At 41.8% G+C, this 22,318-nt stretch overlaps 1 protein-coding gene across 6 annotated transcripts in view; it reads right to left on the minus strand.

Annotated features, from left to right (window-relative positions):
* The window catches only part of LOC117229142 (nucleolysin TIAR), a 1,163,347-nt gene that overhangs the window by 371,979 nt on the left and 769,050 nt on the right, over positions 1-22,318 (minus strand). Inside the window, exon 1 of one of the 6 annotated variants that reach the window (XM_076523712.1) lies at positions 12,190-13,176. The exons of the other annotated variants lie outside the window; for them this stretch is intronic. Within the exon in view, the coding sequence (XP_076379827.1) occupies positions 12,190-12,367 (178 nt within the window). The 5' untranslated portion in view covers positions 12,368-13,176. Of the gene's footprint in view, positions 1-12,189; positions 13,177-22,318 lie in introns of those variants that run through there. 6 annotated transcript variants of the gene reach the window in all.

The following is a 22,318-nucleotide window of genomic DNA, read 5'->3' on the forward strand; positions in this document are numbered from 1 at the left end:
TCTCAATATTAATTTGATCACAGTTTAGCTCAATATTAGTTTGATCTCAGTTTAGCTCAATATTAATTTGATCTCAGGTTAGCTCAATATTAATTTGATCTCAGTTTAGCTCAGTATTAGTTTGATCTTAGTTTATGTCAATATTAATTTGATCTCAGTTTATCTCAATATTAATTTGATCTCAGTTTAGCTCGATATTAGTTTGGTCTCTGTTTAGTTCAATATTAGTTTGGTCTCAATTTATTTCAGTATTAATTTGATCTCAGTTTCTGTCAATATTAATTTGATCTCAATTTATCTCAGTATTAATTTGATCTCAGTTTATCTCAGTATTAATTCGATCTCAGTTTATCTCAATATTAATTTGATCACAGTTTAGCTCAATATTAGTTTGATCTCGGTTTAGCTCAATATTAGTTTGATCTTAGTTTAGCTCAATATTAGTTTGATCTCGGTTTAGCTCAATATTAGTTTGATCTTAGTTTAGTTCAATATTAATTTGATCTCAGTTTAGCTCAATATTAATTTGATCTCAGTTTATCTCAATATTATATTGTCCATGAAAACATATAAACAAAGTCTCTGTCTTACAATGTGCATGATATTATTTCTACTACGCGAAAATTTTAATTAATTTCAATTTTTATAACCCATTAACGAAAGTGTAAAGAGAATTTGTAAGTGCATTATCGACAAGTTATCCCTGAAAATCTAAACATAAAACAAAATAAAAATCACAGATCACCTTGGAGAACAATATCTACTAATTTCCTTAAAACCATTATTTAAAAGAAGCTTCTTTAACACAGAACATGTACAATAAAAATTGTTTATAAAATAAAAACCCGTAGATAGTTTTGTTCAAATAAATTCAAATGTACATTGCACTTCAAAAAGTCCGCCCTTAATTTCCTCTGCTACAAATCGATACAATATTGCTTAAAAAAAATCGTCCGCCACACCAACGACAAATTATTTATTTCATTAAATTTATTTCAAATTTAAATTTCATTCAATCGAATGAACAATTTGATTCGACGTCGGTGCACGACATCGATTACATTTCCGACGTTTCACGGGTTCGAATAAAATTCGGCAGACACAATATATTAACAAAAAAATGAATTTTCAAATCTGCGCGAGCAATCCCGTCGTCCGAACGCGGACGAACCGCGCGGGGCGGTCAAGAGAAGCGTGAAAGAATATCCCCGCGAAATCAACGCGCACTCGCGAACCTCCGTATTGATATAGTCATCGAGGCTACACCATTAAGTGGCTTCCGCCAGGCGAACGGGTTCAATGATCCCAGCCGGAGAAAATAAATACATACAGCGGCCGAGGAACAATGGCGGTACAGTCGGAACGATAAAGCCGAACGGAGGACTATGACATTCCCGAAGAAACGCGCGAGTCATCTCTGGAACATCCTCCGGGGCTATAGTCGCGGCGATGGCCGAGTCTGACTGGCGCGCATTAAACCGAAAAGATTGATGACGCGCGTCCCCGATACATGCGCGTCGCCGTCGCAAAACGCCGATGCAAAATCTTTCGTGACTCGCCTAATGTTTTGTAACGGTTCTTGTTCCTGGCACAAATGTTGATAGATCGTCTCGTTGACCAATGATAAGATCGGCCGCGGCTTGCGTCGGAAGAACGATCGGTGCGCGATCGGCCGTCCGCGAAAAATAAAAAACGAACGAGGAGTTCCCCCTTCCCCCGGCGGCGTCCTTTCTCTCCGCGTCCACCGCAAAGATTTCCATTCCGTGTACACACAGGCTGTTAAGATGCTCCTTCAGATGCTGCGCCTCCAACGACAACTTTTAACCTGTGGCGTCGCATCCCTCTACCTGAGCGCGGCCGCTAGCAATAAAACAAGTACCGTTCCTAATCCTCAAAATTCCCTAAAAATCACGCACCCCTAATAAAACAATTCTCCTCACATCTGGACACCTCGACCCGCACGGGACTTTCCCAACTTTCTCCTTTCCTACGAAAGCCCATCTATTCCTTTCTTCTCTTCCACTATAAAAGAGACAAACGCGCAACTCCAAAAGCTCAGTCTGTCCTAAGTTGCTAGTCCTACGACACCACGCTAGTCGCGCCCGCGCTCATCGATAGCAATTCAATAAACTGCATTAATAGTAACCGTAAACACGCTCTCCGATTCGCTTACCTTCCCTTCAGTGCTAAAAACCCCTTAACGTGCACGCTCGAGTTAACTCGAGCGCGCTAAACTAGCCGAACTGTGCGCACTCGAGATAATTCGAGCGGCGTTGTACTTTATGTTGCTATAATTTTTCACACACGAACGCAATCGAGAATTGGAAATAACAATGTGAAAGTAAAAAAAAACAATCGTTTTATTGATATTTATCATTTACATGGGATTGTATAAGCTATAACACTTACTTGTTCAAGTATAAAATATATCCTTTTTCTACTTATCACTTACGACTTATCTCTTCCTCGTGAGCCGCTTTCCGACAGCGTATTCATATTCAGATACTGATTCGCGCATTTTTCAATATATATTATACTAAAATATAATGTAAAATAAAATATAATAATAATAATAATAATAATAATAATAATAACAATAATAATAATAATAGTAGTAATATTCTGAAAATTAGAATTGCAATAAAAATTTTGATTATTTTTGTATTTTTGTAATTTTCTTGCCAAGACAACGTTATAAATTGTGTTCTTTTTACATTAAAAAAAATTGATCTTTTTTGGCCGGCCTTTTTCAAGAAAACTATGCATTAAGGGGTCAATGGCGGTGGAGTTGATTTGTAAAAACAGCTCAAACTCTGCGTCGTAATGCAAAGCAACACACGGTTTATTTAAAGAAGGTCCAGGTTTACAATTGTGTGAGAGTGCTTGACACGTCTCTCGTGAGAGTTACCGAAAGACTCCTGGTCTCGACAAAAGTTTTGTTTCGCAGGTTGACTTGCTCGGGGTGGAGTCAAATTTGTTCGGCCCATTTTTGAAGCCTGATTAGTTTCACCCCCAACCTGCCCCCACTTCCGAGGACGTTGCTCTAGGGCCTTGAGAAAAGGGCAAGTCGACGGAAGGCAGTTGGAGACCACCTTGGGTCTCCGGCTAAAGTGCGGTAAAATCAAACTATTTCCTTATCTTTTACTTAACCCTTTCGCTACGGGCGGATTTTCCGCCGCGGTACTTCTGCTGGACGGCGCGCTGCGACATCGCTGCACGCTACAAGACGCCGATCGTTGCGGGGGTACCGCAGCGGAGAACCCGCCCGTAACAAAAGGGTTAATCCAAATAAAGTTGAACAAAATTGAAAAAAATAAGGCGTATCTATTTATCCGTTGTTGAGAGAAAAATAAGGTGAATTAGCTTTCTGCAGTAAGCACTGACTTTATTCGCTACAAACGATCGAACTTATGGAGGGCCACTATAGTGGCCCTTAGTACCTCGATGGCATCTTATGGAGGGCCACTATAGTGGCTCGTAGTACCTCGGTGGCATCTTATGGAGGGCCACTATAGTGGCCCGTAGTACCTCAATGACATCATATGGAAAGCCACTGTAGTGGTCCGCAGTACCTCAGTGGCACCATATGGAAAGCTACTATAGTGGTCCGTAGTACCTCAGTGGCATCTTATGGAGGGCCACTATAGTGGCCCTTAGTACCTCGATGGCATCTTATGGAGGGCCACTATATTGGCCCGTAGTATCTCAGTGGCATCTTATGGAGGGCCACTATAGTGGCTCGTAGTACCTCGGTGGCATCTTATGGAGGGCCACTATAGTGGCCCGTAGTACCTCAATGGCATCATATGGAAAGCCACTGTAGTGGTCCGCAGTACCTCAGTGGCACCATATGGAAAGCCACTATAGTGGTTCGTAGTACCTCAGTGGCATCTTATGGAGGGCCACTATAGTGGCCCTTAGTACCTCGATGGCATCTTATGGAGGGCCACTATAGTGGCTCGTAGTACCTCGGTGGCCTCTTATGGAGGGCCACTATAGTGGATCGTAGTATCGAAAGGGTTAACCGGTGCCAACCGGTAAAGTAAACGGTATAAAAATGTCGTTATAGCGGGTCGTCGTTGTAAATCCGCCGAAATATTGAACCTTGCCCCGTAGGGTTCGGTTTATTTTATTGGTCTGTCAGGCACCTTTTCTCGGGGCCGTAGATTAGGACCCGTAGGCCCTCGAGTGACCTGACAGATTGTCTGGTGTTGATCCGTCCAGGACGGAACACAGGCATTCGATCGAGTTTTTCCGAATTTCTCGAGGACCTCGAACGGAGAACCGTCTCCTCCACCCCCACTCCGCCGCCTCGATGTGAGACCCCGGACGCAATATAAGTTCCGCGGAAGTGATACGCCCGCGGAAGACTCATCGACGCCATTTTTATGTCCAGCTCCGCTCAGCACTTCGAACAATGAAGCTCGAAGTATTTTTGAAGTTTATGTAGTTGTACGCGCGGGTGGGGATGAAACTTGAAGTTAAACATAAAATCCCGGCCGGCTCTTCCGCGCGGGCGTAAAATATCCAAAAAGTTTTAATACGTCATCCGGAGTCGCCCGGGAAGCTATTATATTCGAAGCACGCCGTGGTAGGAGGTAGTTTGTTATCGCGAATTATCGCCGGGGAAGAAGAAGAAAAAAGAGAAAGGAATAAAAAAAGAAAAGAAAGAAAAAAGAAAAAAAGAAGAAGAAAGAATTCTGAAACGCGGACGAATTTACACGCGCCGGCCGGAGCGAAGATATCGTAATCAATTGTCCGCCAAATAGGTGAACTCTGTTGTGCCTTTTATGCCGGTACAATGAAATTCATTTCTCTTTTGGGAACGGTTCAAAAGCATCGAAAAAACGGGGCGCGCCGCCGCGAATTTAATTAAAGTTCGCGTTCCGCTGTTTTCCTTTTTCGGGAACTCTCATATTCTACGTCTCTGCAGTCTATTCAGTCGGCGAAGGGCGCTCGCACTTTTCCCGCGTTATCGCCGGCACGCGTGAATTTCGTTGTCCGGCGAATCGTTATTAAAAAATATACGCGTTCAATACTCTGCCGGCAAATTATTCTTTATTAAAACTGAAACATTCGAACTTGTGATATGCACGCGCGACCGACAGCAACATCGCGTACGTTTAATTCGCGATCGTCGGACGCAAGCGTGCGACAGGAGTTTCTGAAAGGTTTTCGAAATTCGTTCTTATCGCTAATTTTGGACCAATTTTGAACATTTATTTTGATCGTGATGTAGCCGAACGAATTGAATTTAATTAGGATGCCGCGGACGCGGAAGAGTTCTTATTCACATAAATGTATAATACATAAATAATAATTCACATAATAAAAAAATATATATATAATAAATAATAATATAATAAATAATAAATAAATAATTCACATAATAAATATGAACTTTCTAGTCTCAGTGTTTAGTTAATTATATTGGTTTGACTTTGTGGGAATTTTGGTGGCTCATTAGCGGCATTGAACTGTATTACTGATCCTGAAGATAGTGAGTACGATGGTGACTATAGTAATTTCTCCGTAATTCGTGCTTAGATTATAGTAATGTCTCTCTAATTGACGCTCAGATTGTCCACAAAAGTGGACAATTTGGGAAGAGAGGAAGAGGGTATTATTCGAGCCTTGCGGTTCGATTTGTAGTTACGAATTATCAACAACTATAAAAAACGAGCTAGAAGGCTCGAATAATCGTATCTCTTCTTCCGTAATTTTCCATTTTTTTGCGCAATCTGAGCATCAGTTAGGGAGACATTACTCTATACACAAAAATGGTCAATTTGGGAAGAAAAGATACAATTATCTTATTACCTTGCAGCCCATTTTTATAATTGTTGACAATCGGTGACAACAAATAACGAGCCGCAAGGCTCGATTAATCGTTTCTCCTCTTCCCAAATTGTTCATTTTTCTGCGCAATCCAAGCATGAATTAGACAGAAATTACTGTATATACATCTTGAGCTTGCTGGCCACTGTTTGATATTCTCATAACAAAGCCAATTTAAAAAAAATTAAATTCCCTCGAATAACGCGTCAAGAAAGAACGCCAACTGTAACGAAACGAGTTTCCTGGAGTGTTGCGCAGACGATTTGTCCGATATATCGAGCGATAACGACTGTAATTCTATTACTGATCCTGAAGATAGCGTGCACGATGGTGATTATTCAGAAAATTTTGAAGGATCTGTCCGAAACAACGACGAGATTATTGCGCACGAACTTGAAACCATGCAACTAAATATAAGTTCGAGCGAGCCGGAACGATCGAAAAATGAAGACGTTTGCATATAGAAAGACGGAACCATAAATCTGGATGCCTTCGAAGGCAATTCCGGGGTAAAAATTTCACCGGAAGATGTTCGAAGCGTGCCGCGATGTGCTGCACTGTTTCTATATAATAATTATTTCACGATCTTAGCGTAATAAGAAATGAATAATTGCGGAGTTTCGCGAGATTTTAACGGTTCGAGACGAAATACAGTTAACACTAAACACTATTTGAAATAGTATCCCGGCAATCACGTATATTGACTTTCCGCCGGAGATATTTTATATTTTCGCGAAACCAAATATTCGAATCATGATGGGAAAATCGTCGAAACGGTGGGATCAACTTTTATTCGAAAGTGGTGGCAGTACGATATTAAGGCGGCGCGATCACGTTCGCATCGCGCCATTTAACCCTAAACCTACCGCGGTCAAAGTGACCGCTTTCTTATTTTGCAATTCTGCAAAGTTCCGAGACTCTTTCGTGGAAAACGCTTGAATAAGTTATATTATTGGAGCAAGTTTTACAATAAAAACTGTACAAATTCCAAATAAATTTGGTCTTCTCATTTTCGCGAAGCGGTACATGCCAGTTAGTGTTACTGCTTGGTAGGTTTAGTGCAAGTTTAGAGCAAGTTTATAATAAAAACTGTACAAATTCCAAATAAATTCGGTTTTCTCACTTTCGTGAAGAAGTTAGTATTACTGCTTGATAGGTTTAGTGCAAGCAAAGTTTAGAGCAAGTTTAGAGCAAGTTTTATAATAAAAACTGTACAAATTCCAAATAAATTCGGTTTTCTCACTTTCGCGAAGCGGTACACGTCAGTTAGTATTATTGCTTGGTAGGTTTAATGCAAGCAAAGTTTAGAGCAAGTTTAGAGCAAGTTTAGAGCAAGTTTTATAATAAAAACTGTATAAATTCCAAATAAATTCGGTTTTCTCACTTTCGCGAAGCGGTACACGTCAGTTAGTATTATTGTTTGGTAGGTTTAGTGCAAGCAAAGTTTAGAGCAAGTTTAGAGCAAGTTTTATAATAAAAACTGTATAAATTCCAAATAAATTCGGTCTTCTCACTTTCGCGAAGCGGTACACGTCAGTTAGTATTATTGCTTGGTAGGTTTAGTGCAAGCAAAGTTTAGAGCAAGTTTAGAGCAAGTGTTTTACAACAAAAACTGTACAAATTCCAAATAAATTCGGTCTTCTCACTTTCGTGAAGAAGTTAGTACTACTGCTTGATAGGTTTAGTGCAAGCAAAGTTTAGAGCAAGTTTAGAGCAAGTTTTACAATAAAAACTGTACAAATTCCAAATAAATTCGGTCTTCTCACTTTCGCGAAGCGGTACACGTCAGTTAGTATTACTGCTTGGTAGGTTTAGCGTTGAATAATAAATGTCACCCTCCCAGTTTCAGTTTGGCGATCCAAATGATTCGGGATCTCGCGCGAATTTTCGAATCGATCACGATTTCTGCCGCTCGAGTGCCACGGAATTCCCAATTCTCGCGCGTAAACAGCAACCGAATCCGGCGGAGCGGAATTACGGCTTTCTTCGGCGAATTTTGCATTTTGCATCGGTCTGGCCAGCGTCTGCCGCCGGTAACTATGGAAGACAAGAATACCTGAGACCCGAGGCAGTTGCGGAGCCCCCGATTGTGCCGATCGGAGCTGAGCAAATGCTCGGCGTGGCTCGGCCAGCCCGACCGTTTCCCCGGTTTTATTTACTTAAGCGCAACAATGCGGTCTCCGGCACAAAGGTTAGATCCCGCTGGTTGCTTGCGCTTGCACGCGTATATACCTGTACATACATATATACACATACATACATACGTATATATGTATGTGTACGTGTATATCGATGCGCGGGCCTCGGCCGGAAGCAGGTTGATAGATAGTTTCGTTGATCGACAACGAAACGGGGCTCGTTAGACGCGCGCGCGCGAGACGAATGAACGGCGGCGCATCACGAGAGACAGTGGCAAAGAGAGCGGAGATAAAGAAAAAGAAGAAAGTGGCGAGGTTGCCGGAAAAACGGGTGGTCGGGTACCTTCCTATTATTCACGCGCGAGAGATAGGTGAAACGGCCGAAGGTGCGCTCGCGAGGCCGAGCGGGGTGCGGCGCGCGGGCGAGTAAACGGGGCGGGGAGGGTCGGGGGGTTGATCTAGCTCGATCTCGAAGAGGGCCGGGGTGAGGCTAGACTTAGGAAGGCGGGTTAGGGGTTCGTGGTGAATTCTTATAAATCAAAACAGACACGCTATCCCGTCTCATAGAGTGTTTCCACCCTTTCCTGCGCCGCGGCACCTACACCTTCTTGCCTCTTCGCCTCCTAGCGCCGCCCGGCCTCGGTAACAAAGGAAAGATGATGCCCCTGGAACACCGGGCAACAGAGAAGTGCGCGTAAAACGGTCGAGCGGCAGATAACGTTATTGCGTTCGCCGGGGCACCGTCGATTAACCGGCCCGACGTCGACGATGTCGTTAATCGGCCGGCTCCGAAGATTAATTTCTCCTCGCCTGCGAGCGGCCCGGAGCCTCGTGCCGATAGCGAATTAATACGGGCCTCTCCTGCTCGAACTCGATTTTTTGGCCGAACGAACGAACGAACACCTCGATGAAACGGCGCCGCCAGTTCTGTCAATTTTGATTTGTGGCGACATGATTTGCAGCGACGATTTTTGCGCGTTCGTAGCGTCGCGCCGTCCGCGGTCCGTTTCGACCTTTTTTTTTCTCTTTTTTTAAGAAACCGTCGAATATTTTGGAATGGAATATTTTTTGTTAGCGAATGCGAGCGTTGTTCGTTTCTTCGAAATAGACGCGACGGTTTGAAATTTAGGAGACAATCGGTTGAACTGTGTGAAACTGCGTCGAATTCTAGTAAATTTTTAATTTAACTTGTACGAACTTGTGAACATTTTTTGATTACTGTGAATTAAGTCATGCTACTGTATTTTCATTGCGATGTTTATTCAATTGGCGCTTCAATTGGTCCTCATTGAAACCGATTTGTTACGAATATTTTTCATTACTAAATATAAGCGTTATTTGTTTCTGCGAAATAGACGCAACGGTTCCAAATTTACGAGAAAATCGGTTGAACTGTAAAGCTGCGTCGAATTCTACTAAATTTTAAATCTAACTTGTACGAATTTATGAAATTTTTTGATTACTGTGAATTAAGTCATGCTACCATATTTCCATTGCAATGTTTATTCAATTAGCGCTTCAATTGACCCTAATTGAAACCAATTTGATACGAAAGTCTAACAACGAAAGAAATTAAAGGCACACAAGACACAAAAATTGTCTGATTCTATCAAAATCTTATAAATTTCCATCAAAATGATTGAGGTCGACACAACTGCTCGCACTTGTGAAATTAATTCTAATTTAAAGGATCATCTATTATCACAAGTTTAAAACAAAAACGAATTGTAAAAATATGATAAAATTACTCCTCAGTCTCATCAGAAATTAATATCGACTCTGACGGGTTCGGTTTACGTAGTAATTGCAAAACATCGTTAATTAAAGGTTTCTGCATGATCGAGTATCAGCACGCTGTGACGAAGAGGTTATCAAAGGGTCCGAGGAAACTAAAGGGTCTCCATTGTTTTCTCTCCTGAACATTTCCCCGCTATTGCGCTCCCTATATTTTCGGAATTCCTTGTCTCCCGAGATTCCAACTGATTTCTTAATTCCAAGAAAAATCAAAACAACCGTCGACTTTGCGGTCGGCGAAATTAATTAAATCGGCCAAATTACGGCGAATTTGCGTAAAATTGTACCGATTTTCCGCCGTAGGAAACGTGAACGATGATGACGTAGAACGCGCCACTATAGTGGCTTCCGCGGATGTCATTTCTCTGAACGACGTGCCACTATAGTGGCTTGCTCTAGTAACTCACTCGCTCATCGTTTGAATCAAATAATCGTCTCCATATGCATTGTTTCACACTTCTTTTGTCTTCGCATCGATTTACAACAGTCTACAGGGTGTCCCAAAAATGTCTCGCAATCCGGAAATGGCGGGTTCCTCGGATCATTTGAAGCAACTTCTTCCTTTACAAAAATGTTCTCCGAGGCACCGTTAACGAGTTTTTATAACGAAAAACAGTGACCAATAAGAATCGAGTACGGCTGACGCGAGGCGGCCCAGCCAACTAGCGCACGAAGCCCAGTTGCGCTCTTTGGTTCGATCGCCTCGCACCAGCCGAGCTCGCCTCTCATTGGTCACTGTTTTTCGTTGATAACTCGTTAACGGTGCCTCGGAGAACATTTTTGTAAAGGAAAAAGTTGCTTCAAATGGCCTGAGGAATCCGCCATTTTCGGATTGCGAGACATTTTTGGGACACCCTGTATATACAGTATCAGACTCTGTACAGTACACATCAGACTCTGCCGTCCAGAGAAATAGTCTCGCGCAGAATTCAGCCGTACCTAAAAGGTTAAGGAACACGGTCATTCCGTTGGGTAAACGTTGGTCAAAATTTAGGGGCGAATAAAGAGGAATAATAGATACGGCACGCAGGCCATTCAGTATTATAATGATTTGCCATTACGGGAGCGCTTTCGGCATTTTTCTAAAAGGGAAGCTACTTCACCGCGCGGCGCGGTTGTTACAGAGAGGTCATAAAGGCGGGTAATGCAACCATAACTGTAATCCGCGAGCGTATGAGAACACTGAATATTTAATCTTATAGGTATTGCTTTAGTGGTTGCTTGTAAACCACGAGTATAGACGGAAAAATACGACGGTGATGCAGAAGTGCGGCGCGCCGGGCGTCGTGCCCGCGGTGTTTCCCTCGAAAAATGGAACGGTCCGCGATGTTCTAGATTTTTCGAGCGCCGTGTTTTTCTATTATTTCGAAACGTCCTCTAAACATTGATATTAAACGGGAACGAAAACGTTCCGACGGGGAACTTAGCGATCTCGTCGAGGCTTCGTTCTTGTTTCACAATCTCTTATAGCCGGCAACTGAGCGATTCTTTTTGACGTTATTATTACAGCGGAGACGTGCTTCTCTCTGTCTGCTACAAGGCTCGCGGCACCATTCTCGAAGACGTTCCCGAAGCGACGAACGCCTCGCGGTGCGCAGAAACGGCATTGTGATTCTTCTTGCTTCCCCTTTTGTTACCGTCCTCTCTATTATGATTCTATCGTCATCAAAAATCTCCTAATGGTCTCGAACTCCTCTCGGCCGCGATTTGAAAGACCTCGGCCGCGCGTGTTCCGAATCAACCGATCAACCCTTTCACGATGATCTATCTAGCTGCACGAAGTATACGATTACAGTGAGTTTTCCCTAATTTTCCTTCAGCTTGTAAACAAAAATGAACGATTTGGGAACGAGAGATAAGATTATTCGAGTCTTGCATCTTGTTTTTATAATTATTGAGAATCGACGTTGTTGACGAGGCTCGAATAATTGTATCTTCTTTTCCCAAATTGTCCATTTTTGTTTAGAAGCTGGAGAAAAATTAGGGAGAATTTCCTCGGCTTGGGAACAAAAGTGAACAATTTCGGGCCATAAGCTCGAATAATCGTATCTTCTCTTCCGAAATTGTCCAATTTTGTTTACAAGCTGAGGAAAAATGATGGATAATCGACTGTACCTCGTTTCGAAAGAGTGGGAATCTACCAAACTGTGGCAGATACAAAAGCAACGATGCAAGGTACAACGCGATGCGATAGATGCCACCCTGTAGACGCCACCGTAGCGCCACGCCACTGTGCGGGACTCGTGCATCACCTGGAACACTCCTCGCGTAACTTATTTTCCCGCGAACACCGACATCCCCGTCCCTTCGAACTCGGATCTGACTTATTCCGCTGCGAACGGAACTGGTCGCGGCTGGCAGCGGCCGTCGGCAATAAAATTCGCGAAAGACGAAAATAAAAGAAAAGCAGAAAACTTACGGGGGTTTTGGACGTGCACAGGAGACAGAGGATTGGTTCGCGTGACGACGACCGGCTGGGGCATCCTGGCGTGCAAGGCGGCCAGGCACGAGTTCGCCACGTCGTAGATGAGACAGGCGCTGTAGTATCGGCCTGCATTGCCCATTTTCAATTTATTCTTGCCCGGCACCACCGCCATTTTCTTGTCCGTCGTGTATGCACGGGGCTCGAGCACAACAGGGCTCGATCCGGGCCCGACACCGCCGGCGTTTGCTTAGGCCAGCGATTACTACTTTGCTCGGGAGCGACGGTGATCGACGCCGATTATCCGACTTGACCTCCCGGGCCAGATTAGAACGGCGGCCCGGCCATCGTGATCCTAACTTTAGGTGTATATTCAGCAATATAACCGGCTCGTTCCTTTCTCGCCGCGGCAAACACTGCCGGAACGTGCACAACACTGTTTATCTTCTGGCAGAATGCGTGGGACGTACTTCCACGTTGTCGTTCAACCACCGCCGCCGTCGCCGCCGCCGCTCCGAATGTAGGATACGATAGAGGAGATGTAGGTTAGAACGGTTTGTTTGTGGTCCAACAATTATTGAAATCGAGGCCACTCGCGGATATTTGAAAATCGAATTAATATTCCCGTGACAGCGGCCGGCGTACGAACGAGCCCGGCTCGGTGTTTGTCGTCGTCGAACAGTTTCGCGGCTTTCTTTGCGCTCGTGCATCAATACTTCGAATATTTAGTGCAGTTCTATTCACTGGTGCGTCGGTAGTGCCCGGCACCGGGATCGATCATCTGTTTGAAGACCTCGCGGGCAAACTCATTTTTGCAAATGCGACTGCAGAATCGAGCGTGTCGCGTTCATCGACGCCAAGTCGGCGAGCCTCGTAGATTAGTGTTCCGATCGACGTTTTCTTCGTTTCCTTCGATGTTTCAACTAATTTATTTGCACTTGATGGAATTATATTGTTAACAGGTTAAACGCTGAGTTTCGTCGTTTTGTTAAACCTTTCGGATACAGTGATTTTTGTATAATTCGTGGTTAGATTGCGCACGAAAGTGGATAATTTTGGAAGAGGAAGTACGATTGTTGGAGCCTTGCGGCTCGTTTTTATAGTTACCGATTGTCAACGATTATGAAAACGAGACGAAAGGCTCGAATAATTATTATCTCTTTTTCCTAAATTGTCCATTTTTGTGCGCGATCTGAGCGCGAATTGGGGAGAAATTAATGTACCGTCTTTTAACCTTTTGCACTCGAGTGATGACTCTGAGGCACCACTAAAATTATTAATTCACGTTCTAAGATAATTTTTATATTAACAAAGTTTAAATTTAAAAAATTGTTAAAAGTGTAGCTGTCATCACAAGTCGTCGCAAGACTCAATTTCATATGCATAAAATGCACTTCGTGATATGAAAGGGAAATACCTTAAGTCAGAAAAATGATTTTAGATTTACTATTTTAATTTATTTTATTCAGTTAATTTAGATTTATTATTAGGTTAAATTGGCTTCGAGTGCAAAGGGTTAATATAGTGAATTCTCTCTAATTGACGCTCAGATTGGGCGCAAACGGAACAATTTGGGAGAAGAAGGTACGATTATTCGAGCCTCGCGGATCGTTTTTATTGTTTATAACTATTGACAATCGGTAACTACAAAAACGAGCTGCAAGGCTCGAATAATCGTATCTCCTCTTCCCAAATTGTCCATTTTTGTGTAAAATCAGAGCGTCAATTAGGGAGAATAATGTACTCGTACTGCACTCGATAAAATTGTCTTCGATAGCAAGTGGTATTTAATTGCATTCTATTATGATAGAATAAAAAATAATTGGAAATATTTATAAGTATTATACTTAGAAATAGAAATAATTTAACACTTATTTATATACAAGAACATAATTTCGAATAGTCTCTGAACATTCTAACGTAGAACATACTTTCACACTAAGACTTGTGCAAACCTCGCCACTAAATGGAGTTACTATTTAGAATGACTTTTTTGCGACAGATTTTTCGTTGTTTGATCCTGTGATACTTGTGACAAGCATGAGCCATAATTTAAAAGAACATTCTCTAAATAATGAAATTCTGAATTGTGGATGCTAATATAAATTCGAAGATCCGTCATCTTAGCGAAGAAACCATTTTCCAACGTTAAACGCGACCATTTTACAATTTTTCAAGAATCCTGACACTTGTTCAAACATTCAACCATTCGTATTAAAATGTATCCTTGAATTAAGAAATGTATCATTTGCTACGAAAGTCCTCACAATTACAGCAATATTAAACGAAACAACGCGATTCCGGTTGGTTTGATCAGCGCGTAGGTTCAGCGTTAAAATGAGATCCCGAAAACGACTCTGAACATACTCGACTGCTTGCTCTACATTTGAAAAGTTCCGAGATAAACTGAGATAAAACCCGAAACAAAACTGAGACAAAACAACGCACGAATAAGATCTTTGCGTAACGAAGTCCCCGATAGTATTTCTCGCAGAAGAAGCAACTATTTCATAACTTCGAATTTCTATAAAACTATCCATAAAAATATCAAAAGTATTTCTTAGAAGCTGACCACAGAGCACGGTAACAAAAGAACCATGAAGAACGAAATCTAAACGAGTCCAGTGCCAAAGTGAGATATCACGAAGCGAGTCGACACCGAAGACATTTCAATATTTTCTTCGACCTTTTCATTGAATCAAGGACCAAGCAATTGCACAGCTCGCTGCACCGACCGTCAAACCGTCCGGTGACATTGCACAGAAGAAAAAAATCGAATTAGCTCGACCACCGATCCGTGAGAGAGGAGGCCGTGAAAGGGATCTTGGAATAATGACGGCGGAATAAAAATTCGGCGCGTTCAGGTGTTCAGAATTGGGTTGCATCAAAGGCGATCTCGCACGGGCACACGGCACGCCGCGCCGGGGCGCACAACGACGAAGGTGCATCGTGTGTCATTTACTTGCCCCGGCCCGTTCCCCTATCCCTTCTTCTTTCATCCCATATTTCTCGCATGGACTCCAGAAGCAATTAAGGGAGCCTCATTTGAAGACACAGGCTCGGTGTACTCTAACTCGCGTCACTGTACCGTGTCAGCTCGGCTAGACTCCGATAACGAGCTAGTATTCCACGTCTGGTTACCACCGAGCTGTTACATGCGCTATATATATGTGTGACTGTATGTGTCTATATATACAGGGTGTCCCAAAAATGTCTCGCAATCCGAAAGTGACGGGTTCCTCGGGTCATTCGAAGCAGCTTTTTCCTTTAGAAAAATATTCTCCGAGGCATCGTTAACGAGTTATTAACGAAAAACAGTGGCCAATGAGAGGCGAGCTCAGTTGGCGCGAGGCGATCGAACCAATGAGCGGAACTGGGCTTCGTGCGCTGGTTGGCTGGGCCGCCTCGCGTCAGCCGTACCCGATTCTTATTGGTCACTGTTTTTCGTTAAGAACTCGTTAACGGCGCCTCGGAGAACATTTTTGTAAAGGAAGAAGCTGCTTCAAATGATCCGAGGAACCCGCCATTTCCGGATTGCGAGACATTTTTGGGACACCCTGTATACATATGTATGTATGTATGTATGTCGTGTATGCATCCGCACATATACACATACGTCCACTATTTTCTTGCACTTGCACTTGCACTTGCCGCCGCAGCACTCAGGAGGACCCGACTTGGCACGTCGCTTCTCCAATAACACTTTTTCCCTATCACCATTTTTCTCACACACCTATCAGCGTGTCCGTTCCCCCGGAATTTATGCCTTCCGAACCAAGGTCCGTTTCAACACTGAACCTACCACCTTCGAATGGCCTCGTGTGTCTTACTGCACAATTATCGAAAATATAGGGATGTTTCCAGAGGACTATGAACTCTTCGTCGACTATCATCATAGCATAGATCGAAATTCGGTGAAATCTAAACGAACACGATTGTCACGTTTCGAAAGTCACTTTTGGCGTTTGAAACTTTTGGTGTTTGGCGCATCTATTTCTTGATTCAAGGTTATTTTCTTATGCTGATAAAAAGGGTGCTAAAGTGTGCTGTCGGTTCGATCGCGATGCTTGTGTAATGTTGCAAGTGTGTCAGTTTTGATGCTCAGTGGGTTTTATATATACTTGATTTACGATTATTAAATATGTGAAAATGTTTTTACATAAATTTCTTTGTGCAAGGACCTATGGTGATAAAAATTCTGCAAAATCTATTCGACTGCGATGCTCGTTCGATTTGGCAAGTGTGTCACTTTTAATGCTCGACAGGTCTCATATATATCATTTTACAATAATTAAAAATGTGAAAACGGTTCCACACGGATTTCTTTATTCAAATATGCATCGCGATAAAAATTCTGCACAATCCATTCAATTGTGATGCTCGGTTAATATAGCAAATGTGTCACTTTTTCATGTCACATAAATTACTTTGCTATGATTAAAAATGTGAAAACATTCCCAAACGGATTTCTTTATTCAAGGACTTATTTCGATAAAAATTCTGCGAAATCTATTCAATTGTGATGCTCTTTCAATTTAACAAGTGTGTCACTTTCGATGCTTAGCGCAGATTTCATATTCATTACTTTACAATAATTAAAAGTGTGAAAACAGTTCCACACGGATTTCTTTATTCAAAGACGCATCGTGATAAAAATTCTGCACAATCTATTCAATTGTGATGCTCTTTCAATACAGCAAATGTGTCACTTTTGTCACATAAATTACTTCACAATGATTAAAAACGTGAAAACATTTCCACGCGGATTTCTTTATTCAAAGACGCATCGCGATAAAAATTCTGCACAATCTGTTCAATTGCGATGCTCCTTCGATATATCAAGTGTGTCACTTTTGTCACATAAATTACTTCACAATGATTAAAAACATGAAAACATTTCCACGCGGATTTCATTATTCAAAGACGCGTCGCGATAAAAATTCGGCAAAATCTATTAAATCCAGATCCTCCTTTAATACAACAAATGTGTCACTTTCGACGCTCGTCAAATATTCTTACTCAGCAGTTGATCGAACACTTTCGCGACACGTCCGCGGAACAATGAATTGCGTCATCCCGGCACGTGTTGGAACAGAAACCGTGGAGTATTAAAAAAAGAAAAAAGAAGAAAAAGAAAGAAAAAAGATCGAATCGCGTCGTTCTCGCGAAGGTCAACACGTACCAGTCACTTCGGTTAGGTTCAGTGTGAATTGTCACTTTCCGGTTGAAAGGCGCCGCCGAGTTTCCAAGCGTCGAATTAATTCGAAAGATCCCCGCGGCAACCGGGCGCGAGTTAATCGAGTTCGTTATGGCCGTCGGGGTGCGTGTGACGTCGTGGTTTCTTAATGACGAGTCGCTGCCAGCAACTACGATGGTGTTTCTCGAACTCGGACCGCGACGATATATGACGGCGACCGATCTGACCGGTGGGCTGGGTAGCCGAACGGAAACGGTGCGGTTCTGCGGACCGGAAACCTGGACCGGAAGCGTCACGAGTCAACGGGCGCCTCTCTGATTGCATGTCGCAAACACGGATAGATAAAAACGATCGCTTACACGGGTCGCCATTTGATTACGGCGTCGTTGGTTTACGCGTGGCCGGTTTTCGGGTCTTCGAACGGTGGTCCGCCGTTTCCGCGGCTTTTTAGAGGAATTGCTTAAAAGGTTTGATAGTCCTGATTTTCCCTCGGCTGGTTTCTAGAGCCTTCCGAGTTGGTCGCGATCAAGGTTATAGACTGGAAAATATTCGAGCGTTTTTTTTTTACAGCGATACGGAAACGAAAGACTGAGAAAACGCAGCAGAATTCGGAATTACACGTAATTTATGCGATTCTTTGTGATCTTGATTTTAACGTCTTGATTTAACGGTTAAAAGTTTGTTCACTTAGGTATTGTTATATTTAATCCTTTGCGCTCGGGTGGCGACACCAAAAGGCGGCATTAAAAATTGTTGTTTACGTTTCAAAATTATTTCATCGTTATCGAATCTGTTAATAGTTAGAAAATTGTTCAAAGTGTAACTGTTGCGCGAGTCACAGAACTCAATTTTGTGTGTATAAAATGCATTAAGTTGTGCAAACATGAAATATCATTGGCCAGAATAACTATTTTGGATTTCGAGTTGAAAGTGTTTTTTAAAAGTGTTCGTACGCCTTTTAAAACGCGATAACTATTTCAAAACTGAACCAAATGACTTGAATTTTTTTTTAGATGATAAAGGGACTAGTCTACTAGGCGATGACTAAAATGCTTTTATTTTATTATTATTATTTTACTATTGCTTGTGGAATGACGAAAAATAGAAATCTCTCGTTTTTAATCTTTTTATCTGAGCCTATAACGAAAATTTAAAAAACGTCTTTCGTAGATCTCGGTAACTTATATGCACGTTGAAAGTTTTATCGAAATCGGTTCGCGTTGTTACGACTTACAACAAATTAAAGATCGCAAAAATCGTAGTTTGAACATAAAAAAATTAGAAAACGAGGTTTTTTAATTTTTTCCTTTCATTCCAAGTAGTGGCAAAATTAAAAAATGAACTTTCAACCATCGTCTAGTAGATTAGTCCCTCTAGCATCTAAATAAAATATTATACTATAATTAATAATTAATAATTAAAATTACTAAAAGATGATCGAACATTTTTGCGGACCACTGTAGACAGTGTACTCGATCCTTATGCAACAATAAAATGTTGACGCACCGCTTCCTACAAAATGGAATTAAACAGAACATAATCCGTCCATATGTTTGCATTCTTCTAGTGCTTCGCTGTTTCGTGCTCCACCTAATCGTTGCATAAAACCTGCAGTTCACTGATAATTGCTATCCACAGCGAGGCACTTAATGCCAGCTACACCGAACAAACAATGTTTGCAATTTCCATTTCGAAGTGAACCGCATTTACTCATCGAACGATGTTACCGAACGAGTACAGCGAGTGCAAAGCTGTACGAAATTATGTAGAACGCGCAAACTGATTCGCATATTCCCGAGATCAAACAACGTTGGAAATCGTTGCCGGAACAGCATTTTATTTGGGAAAGAACGATCGCTATAATTATCGCGCCGGTTCATCGAGGAAACGGCGAATCCGCAGAAAAAACTGCGATACGGTAATCGCGAAACCTCGGTGGACAGAATGCGTAATATTAACTTCCTTCGGCGAATACAGGGTGTCCCGAAAATGTCTCGCAATCTGGAAATGTGAGGTTCTCGAAGTCATTCGAAGCAACTCTTTCCTTTGCGAAAATTTTCTCCGAGGCTTCGTTTGCTAGTTATTAACGAAAAAACACTAACCAATAAGAGGCGAGCTCGGCTGGCGCGCGGCGGCCCTGCCAACGAGTGCACGGAGCCGTCTCGCGCCAAATGATCTCGCCTCTGATTGGTCACTGTTTTTCGTTAATAACTCGTGAACGAAGCCGCGGATTGCATTTTCGCTGAGGAAAAAGTTGCTTCGAATGACCTCAGGAATCCCATACTTTCGGATTGCGAGACATTTTCGGGACACCCTGTAGAATCGCGGAAGTGTTCCTCTATTGTCCGCGAGCACGTCGCCGTTCAATCGCTCCTATCGAGACTGCAGTGCAGCATTCATATCGCACGGGGTTTAATTGTGTCTTACCCTGATTGCGTTCAAACAGGATTTATGGCCGCGCGCAGAAATCACAATATACGAATTGAAAGCGGAGCAACGGAACAGCGCCCGGCCAGATTTTCGGTGTGTTCGAAATTTAAAATTCAATAACCGGTCCGCATATCCCGTGTCCGTCGAATATTCCGCGTAACTATGTTCCAGCTAATACGTCATGTATTCGGCTTGTGTTCCCACGGCGCCATTCATATTATTGATCATTATCGATGGATATCATCGGGCTAAGAAACAATAGACGTCACGCGGTCATGCCTCAACTACTGGCGCATATAATTATCCCCGGAATCGATTACATGCCATTTCGGGCCGTGAATGGTGTAAACCGTGAAAGGTGTCGCGCTATTAAAATTAATACCGGCTGAATTGCAAGAAACGCATCGGGCAGACGGACGCCCTCGGCACAATAAAGCCCGGCTGCACAAGATTCGGATTTATTGGCAATTAATCCGCGCTAATACCGACGCGAAAAACCGTTCGAGCGCGTTCCTTCCGTCGACAATTTTTAATAGAAGGTTATTACTCGCGGATAATCGCGTTTTGTGTTTGTTCTATTCAACGGCGGGAGCATTTTGCAAATCATTTCTCGAATTTACTGCCCCGTGTTCCTCGAACAATTATATTTTGTGCTGGTATTTAGCGGCAGACGATTTTGCAAATAAAATTCGAAATTACTATTACGACTTCCTTGAACGATTAGATTTTATAATGCCGAGACGATTTTGCTGATAGAATTCAAATTTATGATTACATGTTTCTTAAATGATCGCATTTAATGGTGGACGATTTTGCAAATAAAATTCGAAATTAGTATTACGTCTTCTTTAAACGATTATTATTTTATAATTGCATTTAATGTCAGAGGATTTTGCTAATAAAATTCAAATTTACGATTTCATCTTAAATTTGCATTTTAAAGTGCTATTTAATGGCGGACGATTTTTCAAATAAAATTCGAAATTACTATTATGTCTGTCTTAAACAATTACATTTTATAATTGTATTTTTAATGTCAGAGGATTTTACTAATAAAATTCAAATTTACGATTTCATCTTTCTTGAATGATTGCACTTTAAAGTACTATTTAATGACGGACGATTTTTCAAATAAAATTCGAAATTACTATTATGTCTGTCTTAAACAATTACATTTGTAATTGTACTTAATGCCGGACGATTTTGTATTCAAATTTATGCAAACGATTTAGATTTTTTAATGCATACGATTTAGAATTCAAATTTATGATTACGTCTCTCTTGGATAATTGCATTTTACAGTACTATTTAATGCTAGACGATTTTTCAAATAAAACTCGAAATTACTATTACATCTTCCTTAAACGACTATATTTTATAGTTGTATTTAGAAGCAGACGAGTTTGCGAATGAAATTCGAATTTACTACATCTTACATTTTGCAGTTATATTAGGTCTACCAGAAAGTTCTGTCCGATAGTGTCACTTCAAGTTTCAATCCATATGCACATGTTGATTTGAGACATATATGACTATCTCTCTTTATCATTGCATTTACACACATGTGCTCTCCTAAATAAACTGAAACAAAGATGTCTCATGTCATTATTAAGCGAGACGCGATCGTGAAAACATGGCTACCGATGATAATGCCAGACCACATGCTGCTTCGGCGACTCGTCAGAAAATCGCAGAGCTAGGCTGGGAAATTCTGTCGCATCCACCATACTCCCCAGACCTAGCACCCTCCGATTATCACTTGTTTCTCTCTTTGCAAAACTTTTTACAGGAAAAAAATTCAAAACTGAAGCTGACGTCGACCAAGCACTAGTCGAGCTCTTCGCCTCTAAAAATAAATCAATTTTTAAAAATGGCATTTACAAGTTGCCATCGCGCTGGCAAGAAGTCATAAGTAACGATGGAAAGTATATTCTACAATAAATATTATTAAATGTATGAAAATTGTGTTATATTTCAATTCAGAAACGGACAGAATTTTCCGGTAGACCTAATATTTAGTGACACATAATTTTGCAAGCACAGAAGTCGAATTCGCTGTAATATATTCTTTAAATAAATACATTTCACAGCCGTATTTAATGGCGGAATAGTTTCGATAGAATTGGAATTGAAATTCCGGGTGACGCAATATTTTTTAGCAATAACGTACGAAGTTCGTGGAAGAGACTACCGAGAGTTACTGAAAATTATTTTACTGCCGCGAGCCCCATAAACAGGGATCGCCAGACAGTTGCATATTTCATGTATTCCGTCCAGGATATGGAACTTTATGGTAGTTAAAAAAGTCACGCTGAATTTCAAGAATCACGGAGTAATATGCATCCGGAGGGAGATAAAGAGTTTCTTTTCGCTCCCGGAAGTGCAGTTCGATGCGACACCCATTTTTGCATAGATACGGCAATTACTCGCGCGAGAGAAAAAAAATAAGAAAACGTCGCCTCGGTGCCGTGAAATTTTTTCTCGCTCGAAAGAGGAAAA

The sequence above is a fragment of the Megalopta genalis genome, chromosome 7, assembly GCF_051020955.1.
Source record: "Megalopta genalis isolate 19385.01 chromosome 7, iyMegGena1_principal, whole genome shotgun sequence".
Taxonomy (NCBI): Eukaryota; Metazoa; Arthropoda; class Insecta; order Hymenoptera; family Halictidae; genus Megalopta; species Megalopta genalis.